The sequence below is a fragment of the Diabrotica undecimpunctata genome, unplaced genomic scaffold, assembly GCF_040954645.1.
Source record: "Diabrotica undecimpunctata isolate CICGRU unplaced genomic scaffold, icDiaUnde3 ctg00002292.1, whole genome shotgun sequence".
NCBI lineage: Eukaryota > Metazoa > Arthropoda > Insecta > Coleoptera > Chrysomelidae > Diabrotica > Diabrotica undecimpunctata.
Genome location: NW_027313449.1, coordinates 11006 through 21596, shown reverse-complemented (window position 1 = coordinate 21596; position 10591 = coordinate 11006). Strand labels below are relative to the sequence as shown.

Here is a 10591-nt window from a genome sequence, read left to right as displayed (position 1 = left end):
ACGCGCTATCTCAGAGTTACCATTTCTCTAGCCTATTGCAATTTTACTATTTTGTGTTGGTAGGTTAGTTTAGGAACACGTAGCGGTCTTCTACGATACAAATTTACCGCATTTAGTCTGCGTGTTTGCCGTGAAATATATTCAGTCCTTGAAGCCTAAATTTCTCTGGATATACCACTTGTAGATTCCAGACGATTTCTACGAGCTATAAATGTTATTTGCCGGTCTTGTGCTACTGTTGTACATCAGATTTCTACCACTTCTGGGACGATCCTTGACGTCATTTGTATCTTGGATTTTTTTTTATTTTCGATACAGCACTCTGAGTAACATTAGCAATATCGCGATATAACTTTGACTAAAGTCCTGTTGTAACAAAGCAATTACTCTGGATCTGTCAAAATGAGATATCATTTTTGGACATTTTTAAACGGCTCAATTCAAATTTAACCCGGCGACTGTGTGGTGAAATTTTCTGACAGGAGCTGTGTGTTGGGGTAATTATCACCCCATTTTTTTTTATTTATAAAATGAGAAAATATTTTATTTTTGCATGCAACCTTAGATTTTAAATCATGGTTATATTGTTATATAATATTTTTCAAAGATAAATCTTTTAAAAATTTCCGTTAAAAATTCAACGATTTAAAAAATATACTAAAATTTTGTTTATATTTAAACCACTACCACAATTTTTGTTACCAAATTTTTTTATTAGAGAATAGAATAAAAAAGAATACAAGTTTTATAAAAAGTAACTAGGAACTTTAGTTTAAATAGCATAATTAACAATTATGTGCACATTTAGAACAAAAATATACACAATGTTCAAGACAAAGGAAAATGTCACAATTCACACATTTTTTTTGGCACTTTCTGTCCTTTTCACGGGGACACACTCCAAATCTGGATGTTGTTCGTTGCTTCTTGTTTGGAGGTCCTTGAGAGTCCTCTCCGCCATCATTTCTTTTTAGTTTGGCTCTTATGTCTGATGGTATTCTTTGATTGTTACCTCTTTTTCAATATATATTGTTTAATTAGTGCCAAACCAAGTTCTTTTAAAAAAAATCTGCGTTTTGTTTTTCAGTTGGCTTGTTATGTTGATAATAAACATAACTATTTATTCCTGCATTATTAAGCAGTGAAAAAAAAATTGTTAGAGGCCATCGTTTGCTATTACGAGACACATTATATAACGCAGACATTTCGTCAACCATATCTCGCCACCTTTTGTGTGATTATAAAAGTCTATAATCTCAGGTTTATTTGATTTGTGGTCAAATTCTGTATCATGATGAAGTGAAGAAGCTACTAACACTATTTTATTTTTCTTCGGACAAAGGACACCAAAGAAATGTCTTTTTTTAAATCCGAAATTGCGTGGTTTCAGCTCTGTTTTTGGAATTCAAAAAGATTGTCGGTATTTCCCTCTTGTTTTTACGAATAGTTCAAACTGATGTTAACCGATGTTCATTGAGCAAATGTTCCATTAGCGGTATGCTGGGTAAACCAGTTGTCGAATGAAATGTTGCGGTTAGTACCACGGATTGGATTTACAAGCCTGTTTACTACATCAAACGGTTATTACTAATTGAAAAGGTCCTTCAGGCTGTGAGCCAACATATACCTCTAAATTTAAAATGTAGAATGTTTTGGCATCCACTAAGGCAAATATTTTAATTCCATATTTGGAAGGCTTATTGGGGATATATTGCCGAAGGAACAACGTCCCCGAAAAGATTCTAATTTTTCATCGATCGTCAAGTATTGACTAGGAATAAAATATTGTTGACAATTGGATACAAATCTATCAAAAACAGCTCGTATAGCTGCCAGTTTATCTACTCTTTTTCGTTCTTCTCTATTTTCGATATTATCGATCGTAGGCATTTAAAAGTAATATAAATCTTTGCAGGGACATTGTTAGCCTGAAAATGTCAATTCCTGTTCCATCTGTAGCCCACAGATCCTCCAGATTTAACCTGTTGGCTTTATAAACGCCTGAGAGATATAATAATCCCGAAACTGCACGAATTTCTTCTGCGTCCGTAGACTTGGTGATATATTTTGTTGGTATTATAATTCTGAGCAACTAAACTGATTTTTTATTTAGTGCAGTGGACAATATCTTCCACAATAATATTATCCATGAATAATTCCCAGCAAGAAATGGGCGACTTGCAATATTTTGCATTATTTCGAACACCGGGAAGTAAATTTATTAAATTTTCTTGTCGTGTTCTAACCGATTTATTAGGACAGTTCTTTGCCCATTTTGTTTTCCCATCCCGTCCGATAAAAAACTTAGATTTCCTTACTTTATTTTTCTTCAAACTTATTGTTGTCTTGAGAGGAATCTTCCGACGATGATTGATTTTTCTGATTAGAACTTCCAGGCTGACAATTTTCCCTGATTGAAGTTGATTTTCTAAAACACCTCACTGGGACGAGGCTAACCTGCTGACTTTCATTTTCAGATTCGCTTTCTGATCCTAACTCTGATCCAGTTAATTCATCCTGCCAGCTTCAAGAGAGCTTCTTGTTCTTTCTCCCAACTACACATATTTCTATATGTCTGAAATTAAAAATATCTAATCAATTTCAATATTCCTACCAATTACATTATGTTTCTGTTAAAAAAATAAAGATAAATTGTGCTAGTATAAGAAATTACCTGTTAATAATTAACGGTGTTGTGGGGTTAAATTACCCAAAAACTAAATATTATTGCACTTCAACTGTGTGGTGGGGTTAAAATCACCCAAAAGTCCAAACAACGCGACACACTCGTTCAAATCTTTTTTATATACTGAAATTTATGATGCAATACAAGATCTGTTTATTATGGGAAGGTACTCGTGGCGCCAGATGAATTGGCGATGTTGCACAATTTTAACAAGCGCTAAAAACGACGTGGGTGATTTTCACCCCACAACACAGTTGCCGGGTTTTAAAGACTTTTATATGGTTATACGCTATCAGTTGAATGTGACCAAAGTCATACAAAACGATTCAAATTTTTTTTTCATTTCATTTAATAAACCTCTAGAATGAATATCAACAACAGTTTAAAAACCACCATAGGCGTAGATATATTATTTGTACGTATTTCCAAACTTTGGACATGTGTGTATATGTCTTAACTATACCGATTGGTGTGAATACGGATAATTAGAAAAAAATTGAATAAAGTTCTGCTGATTGACTGCCGAAAAGCCAATATAAAAACACAAACTTATTAACCAAATTCTTGTAGGCAATATTTAGGTATTGCTATTTTTTTTTTAATTTTAAATCCGGTTTTTATTTGCAGATATTTTCTCGAGATACGATGCCTACAGCCAATGTTAGAAACGTACAACGTATGCGACCAGCCTCCACCATAGACAAATTAAATTGTTACCGAGACGATGGCAAAGACGGCCTCAAATTCTACACGGATCCTAATTACTTCTTCGAATTGTGGAGACAAGAGATGTTAAACGATACAGAAAGAGTGATGCACGACAGGGGGAAGAAGCCTCACAGACCCCGTACCCAGGACGGCGGACAAGGGAATAGGCATAAAAGGAGAGTCAGGCAGCCGCATAATACTAGAGAGAGGCAGAAGCAGATAGCTAGAGATCACGGAGAGTATATTATGCCGCAAAATACCATTTATAGGTAAGTGATTTATGGTTTTAGTAGATTTACATTTTAATACAATAAACTGGATCGTTTAAAATTATGCACAAAAACTATATTTTACTCCACTTCAACATTTTATTTTTATCATCGTCGATCGAGAAGAATCGGACAAAGGAAATTTAGAAACAATTCGAATTTATAAATATATTCAAATTTTTCCACTAGATAAAATAGCAAATTGGAGCTAGTTGCTTGATAGAAGAATTGCATCAGTAAAAAAGATAAATAGAATGAAATAAATAAACTGAAATATTGACAGACGATATGTACGAGAGTAAATACTGAAATTATTATTAAATGGTGAATCTAAATGACGAAGGATGTGGCTATAAAATTTTTTGGCAGAATTAGGTCCGTAATGCACGTAGGTATGGTCCCAGTAACCTGTAACGTAAAGATTTTATTACAAAAAATATTGTAGTCAACTTGACGTGACATACACGTTATCATAAGACTCATTTAAAACGCCCAAAATTATGTCACAGTGACAAGACATCGTTGTCAAATAAAGTTTTATTTACTAAAATTCCTCGTCATTATCATTTTCAATAAAAATTTTAAACTTCATCAAAATTTATACTATATACATTACAAAACATAACTTACAACAATATAAAAGTCTAATGAAGTCGCCATTCCCAATTAACATATTAGACATTAAAAATATTATAACAAACAATTAATTTTTCAAAATTAAGTAGAAGTTTTATATAAATTGAACCACTCATATTTTTACAAGCCTTTTAAATGAAGCTGGCATGTTTACCTAAAGAATTTAAAATAAAATGAACAATGACAAAATTATTCGAAATCGAAACTTAACACTAAAAATGATTACGCTTGTAGGACACCTCAACAAACAACAACCTCAACAGCAGATGCCGTCTGAAGAAATGATGGTTTCCCCAACAACAAATGCAACAGCGGCCACCTAGACCCAATTCTATCGAAATTCGTCGCTCTTACCAACAAGAAGTTCCAGACGGTATCATGTCACCAAGCTTATCCTCCTTACGAAGAAAATCCTTACCAACACGGCCTCTATGGGCAAGGTCCATTGAGCTCGGAATCTTTGTAGCGGGTGGAACGCCTACGAGAGGTGGGAAAATACGACCCTCTCAACCACCACCTGCGCCTCCTAGCAATAATAGCACACCTTCCGCTAGTACAACCGACGAGAGGGAGGAGTATGTCGACAGGAAGGTAAGTTTCATAATCTACATTAAAAAAATCCTACAGTATCACTCTGAGATGATCGGTGTAATGTATATGAATCTCTCAATTTTTTTGATCGTTGATTGAATTCTCATGAAAATCTGTCTTGACTTCTTGTGTATCATGAACTTACTATTTTTCATTAGACGTAACCGAAATAGCCGTAGTCTTTTATGAAGATTTATTGATTTCAGTATTTATTTTGTGAGCTGCTAATTCACTCTATTACCTCCTGGCAACAGACGTATTATTCTTTTTACGTTTTCTTAAGAGGCCAATATTTTATTATTATACAGGAAAGATACAAAAGTATTAAACAACTGACAGCCTTGACTTTGACTTTTGTTATGATTTTAACACTATTAAGTATTATTATATCCAGATTTAGCCATACGGCTCACACACTCCCTCTAAGGGGAAAATTCGCTCATCCCAGATAACTACGGTATCAAATGGATTGAACTCTGGTGGGACTCATTCGTGTTATCGAGCCCTAGGTGACTTGGTATGCTGGACTAATCTCCCAAAAATTTTCGTACACATCTGGACGTCGCGAGTAGTACAACTTAACGCATGTCCTTATAAAGATGTTTCATTTAGACCCAGCTGTTTTATGTTCCCTAGTAGTTTTTGGGAATAACAGCAGTAGTAGATGAATAATAGGTACTGTCTAAGTACTTTCCATTCTCCATTGTCTCCTGATTTGTATTTCTAGATCTCTGTGCTTGGTGATCTTTTCGTTGTATTTGACACGCAAATTAAGTATCTGTTTTAGCTATCGCGACATCAATAAGTGTTGTTTGCCTAGTAATTTTATTAACTAGTACGAGATCCGGTCTATTATGTGTTACTGGTTTGTCTGTGAGCACAGTGCTGTCCCAGTATAGCTTGTAGTTATAATTTTCAAGTATTCTGTCAGGGATATATTGATAATAAGGAAAATGGTCGGTTTGGAGAAGTCCCAGTTTGTTACAGAGTTCTTGGTGGATAAAATTTCCTACTGAGTCAGTGGTGTTCTTTATAATCAGTACCGACAAAAACGCCTGGCAACCACCGGTAAGATGTTGGATGGTTCTTGGGCTTGCATCCATATCGGCATTTGTCATTTTGGATTTGAGGATCTTTAATAATATATTTCAGGTCATTTTTAGTTGGAATAACATGATCCTGAATGGCAAGTAGGAAACCCAAAGTCTCGGGAAACATCTTTCCCGATGTCAACCAATAGTTTGACGCTGTATTGTTGACTATTCTTGGCTGATCTCATTGAGATGTCGCCCATTCAGAGGTTTACTCATCCAGATGCGCATTTTTTCTTGCTTAATCAGGTGGTTTACGCGCATCTAGACCTCAAAATATAATGTCCAACATGTCTTATACAACTATTGCTAGTTTCCGAGATACCGGGTGTTTAAAGTTGAAATATGGATTTTAATTTTCGCAATAACTTTGTATGTTTTCACAATTTCTATTTGAAAATTTCACGTTTTGAGAATGAGGATAGCTAATTTAGACTCTTATTTAGCATAGCTAATAGAGGGCACTAGTTATACTTAGTTCTGTTTAGTAAATCAAAGCAAAATTTTTTGTCAGGTAAACTATGAGTAAAATAATACCCACTTAAAATCTCTAAGTGGAGCAAGGAAAAACCATATTATAAACAGACAGTAAATAATTCTCCCCTTCGATAAAAAAACTTTTCGAAGATGAAATATATGTAGTTTTCTGTTAGTATTTGAGAATCAATTTCTAAAATGAACCGACATTTTTTAGGGATAATTTACCTCCCCGCCACCACCTCCTGAAGCGACTATGTCTCCACCCCCACCAAACGGCATTCCAGCACACATCGTCAGGCAGTCCAGTCAGTCACGGTCAATAGTCCACATTCACACCAAGCTACACCAGAACCTGCTCAAGATTTACCTCCACCACCACCAGCTCCTGTTAAACAGGTGAGTTGATTTTATTTTTTAACTATTTTAATTTGAACACTCTGAAATGCTGACTCTTCTTTAAGTTCCAAATTTAAGTCAAATGGAAAGATGCTTCAATAGTTATGAAAGAAACGGGCAGCAAAAAGAGGTAAATCAAAGAAGCATCAAACTCTGCATTGTATTATGAAAATAATAAATAATAGTCTCCCTTTTTACTGCTAGTGGAGTTTGGGAGTATAATAGGGTAGTCTGCTATTTCTTGGAGATGCAGTATACAAGGAAGGCAACGGGTAGAGTGGTACACTTCGCCCGCCTATTATCGCCCTTGGTTTTACCGAATGTACTCATTTTATTCAGGCTGAGTCGACCGAGGCCTTTAGATCGAACCCCATCTTTCTGTGTGATAGTCAAACATTTCTACCGTTTGAACTAACGGCCCTTGTATTATAAAAATCCGAATCAAAATGAATATATAACTTACTTTTATTTTTTATATTTATGAAATACTTAATTTTAGGCTTCCTCCACCAAAACAACAAACGCCCGTTGCACCGCCTCCGCCTCCTCCACCACCAATGCCGATGCCGATGGTAGTTAAACGGCCCGACATCCACTCCACCGATGTTAAATGGAGATTTAGCCAAAATTCTGAATTCCGCCCCACCAAAATTGACACCTGTCAAAGATCGACCGATGAATAAGCCACCGATGGTCGACCCTAGAAACGATCTTCTGAAAGCCCATTAGAGATGGAATTAAATTGAGGAAAGTAGAAAAGATCGAACAAAAAGAAGTAAGTTTTGATTGTTTTATTAACTAGTATCAAAACTTTGATACGTCATTTTGTTTTGGAATAGTCTGTACATAGTCGCTATACACTGTGTCCGTAAAGTATTTAACAAATACCGTATTTTAAAATAATATTCTAATATACAGGGTGAATTACTTTCGAGTAATGACGTCACCGTCACTTTTTTTTAAATGGAACCCCCATTTTGTCTCAATTTTCGGATTACTCTAGCTGAGATAATTGCAAAAAGTATCACATGTTGATTCAAATTGGTACAGGGTGGACAAAAATACAATAGTTGTGTGTGCTCATAAAGTAACGCGTTAGTTAAATTAACAATATCAAAAATACTTATTGTCTAGCGGACAGAATATGATGAAATACATGACTTTATAAATGTTTGTCCTCTATTTTCGTAAATGTGTAAATTTATATATTTATTTATCATTGTATGGTTGAAAAGGATTTTTTTTGAAAAACAGTATCTAATCCGTTTTCTGTTGACAGGTCGAAAGGGGCAACGGCTTACACGACGTCGCCAGCATCTTAGCCAGGCGGGTAGCGGTGGAATTCAGCGATTCTGAATCTGGTACCGACTCGGAATGCGATAGCGAGGGATGGGGCGAGAATGAGACGTCAGCGTGACACAGACGCAAGGCTAGCACTGCTAGCCAGGTGTATTGATTGTCGATATGGATCACTTGGACTTCGATTGGATTGGCTGATTGGTCTCGAAGACAACGAATACGTATGTAGAAAGGAAGATGGTGAGATTTTTGATGAATGGACAGAGAGAGAAAGAACTGGTAATGTTTTTATGTCATTTAAACATGTGTCTTGTAGGTTTTACTAACTTCGAATTGTTTTTTATTAAAAAATGTTTAATTTGCATTCTACGCCAAAAATATAACTGTAATAGAATAGAATGTTCAAAGGATATCGTGGATATCGAGATTTTTTTTAAAGCATAAAATATAAAACTATCCCTGTTCAATAAGGCACTTCTCAGTCCAAGCAGTATCTTTATATATTTCGTCGATGATTACTATTCCCGTTATTTATTTTATTAAATTATTGTTTAGTTGGTTTTCCTAATATCTGTCTTCCAGAAGATTATGTCCAGAGCTTTCACGCTAGTGAATTAACCCTCACATAATTGTGGTATTGTGATGATACCTGCTTTTTCGGATTTATAGGCAATCTCATGGAAATATTTCTTGCTGACGTTGCAGACATCAAAGCGATACGAGAACGGGTGCAAAAGAAAGTTAGAACTCAAAGCACGTGGTGTTCGTGTGTATTAAGGTATAAAAAATGCTTATTAAAAGCTTAAAATTTTTTATTTTAAAGAAGATCTTTTCGGAATTGAATCATTCCATCATCAGTTTAATAAAAAGTTGTTAAAAACATTGTATGGCCATATAAAACATTGGAAGGACAGTATTAAAAACAATCCTCATGGTATTATAAAGGTAAATGCAATAGACTGTTAAACTTGTTGATTAATAAAACTGAAAATGGGGGCATCTTACATGACCCCCTGTAGCTGGTGAGGTTTATCGACTTACATTACCTCTGATCTGTGCTGGAGTCTAGGGCTAACTGGTCTCACGGTTGCGTTGAGTGGGCAAACGCGGCACCCGTCGCGTCGACAGCTTTCTCGTGTCCAAAATTTCATGCAGGATATGACCCACGCGATCTTTTGAGATGCCTATTTTCTCAGCTATCTCACGCACCTTCAGCCGGAGTCTATCAATGACCTCCCCCGTTTCCATACGCGGTCAAAACAAAACTACGAGTCCGATTCAGTTAAAATTTTGACAGTAGCCGCCTACGAGAATGTACTACACGATAGTTACCTTCTCGTACGATAGTGGCGCTATCGGGCGGTGAGACTAAGTATTTATCGGACCGCTCTCGTATTGCCGTATCAAAGAGTGCTAAAACAAAAACATTAAAAAGTATTGTATTGTATTCTCTTAAATTTTTTTTACTGCATTCTTGGAAAAATTCCCTAAAAAGTAATAAAAGTTTCATAATTTCCTTTTTTTTAAGCCAATAATAACTTCCATCATACCATAAAGAACAAAAAAATCTCGATTGTCCAACTTTGTGTTTTAAACATAGAAATGAAAATGCGATGTTTATTCAGAACTATGATGTTTATTGAGATACACTCAATTATTATCATGTTATACGAATTTTCAACCATAAATAAGTGAATTTTTTGTATAAATATCAGGTTCGAGTAAAACCGATAAGACCAAGCAAGAAAAAAAATCACATCGTCAAAGAATGAAATGTCATTTTCAAACTAATCAGAGTCATTTCATGGTAAGGCTTCTTTGTTATGTTTTTATAGTTTATTTATTCACTACGTAAATTAAAGTAGCAAATTTTTTTACTGAAAGACAGAAAAGACGCGCTAGATTTTTGTTTGTAACGCACTAACAGTACTTTTTATTTAGTCGTCCTATTTTTTTGTGAAATAAGTCTGGGATAAGATAAATGTATTAAAATCTTTTGGAAAAATTTCAGTATTTTGCTCTAACGTTTATTGTTACGTTATCTGCGGCGTTTAAAGATCACCAATAATAGTAACTGATGAAAAGCAAGCAAATGTTATAAAAAAACGAGAGCTCTCATTTGAAATACCGAATCGGGTAAAGCTAATTAAAACTAAATTTTTTTTATACTCCAAGTACTTTTTACAAGCATACATTTAACTTTTTTTAAAATATATTGTCATATACACTCAATTTGAATATTTTTGAGTATTGAAGATTTGAATTTGAAGATTAACTGTTTTTCTAACACTATTTTTCGCGTAATAAAATATAATGTTCGTGTATTCTAGAGCAGTGGTTCTCAAACTTTTTTAGTCGCGGCACTCTTGTAGGGCTAAAAATATTTCGAGGCACACCAACCCTTAAAGCGATTTGGGAAACGACAAAAAATGAAA

At 34.9% G+C, this 10591-nt stretch overlaps 1 protein-coding gene across 1 annotated transcript; it reads left to right on the top strand.

Annotated features, from left to right (window-relative positions):
• Nucleotides 1-6714: 6714 nt before the first annotated feature.
• Nucleotides 6715-8918, top strand: LOC140431932 (actin-binding protein WASF1-like). The gene is given in 5 exon segments (XM_072519799.1): nucleotides 6715-6857; nucleotides 7357-7435; nucleotides 7437-7580; nucleotides 7582-7632; nucleotides 8137-8918. Coding segments are annotated over 5 exon segments (555 nt in total). The 3' UTR covers nucleotides 8275-8918.
• Nucleotides 8919-10591: the final 1673 nt, after the last annotated feature.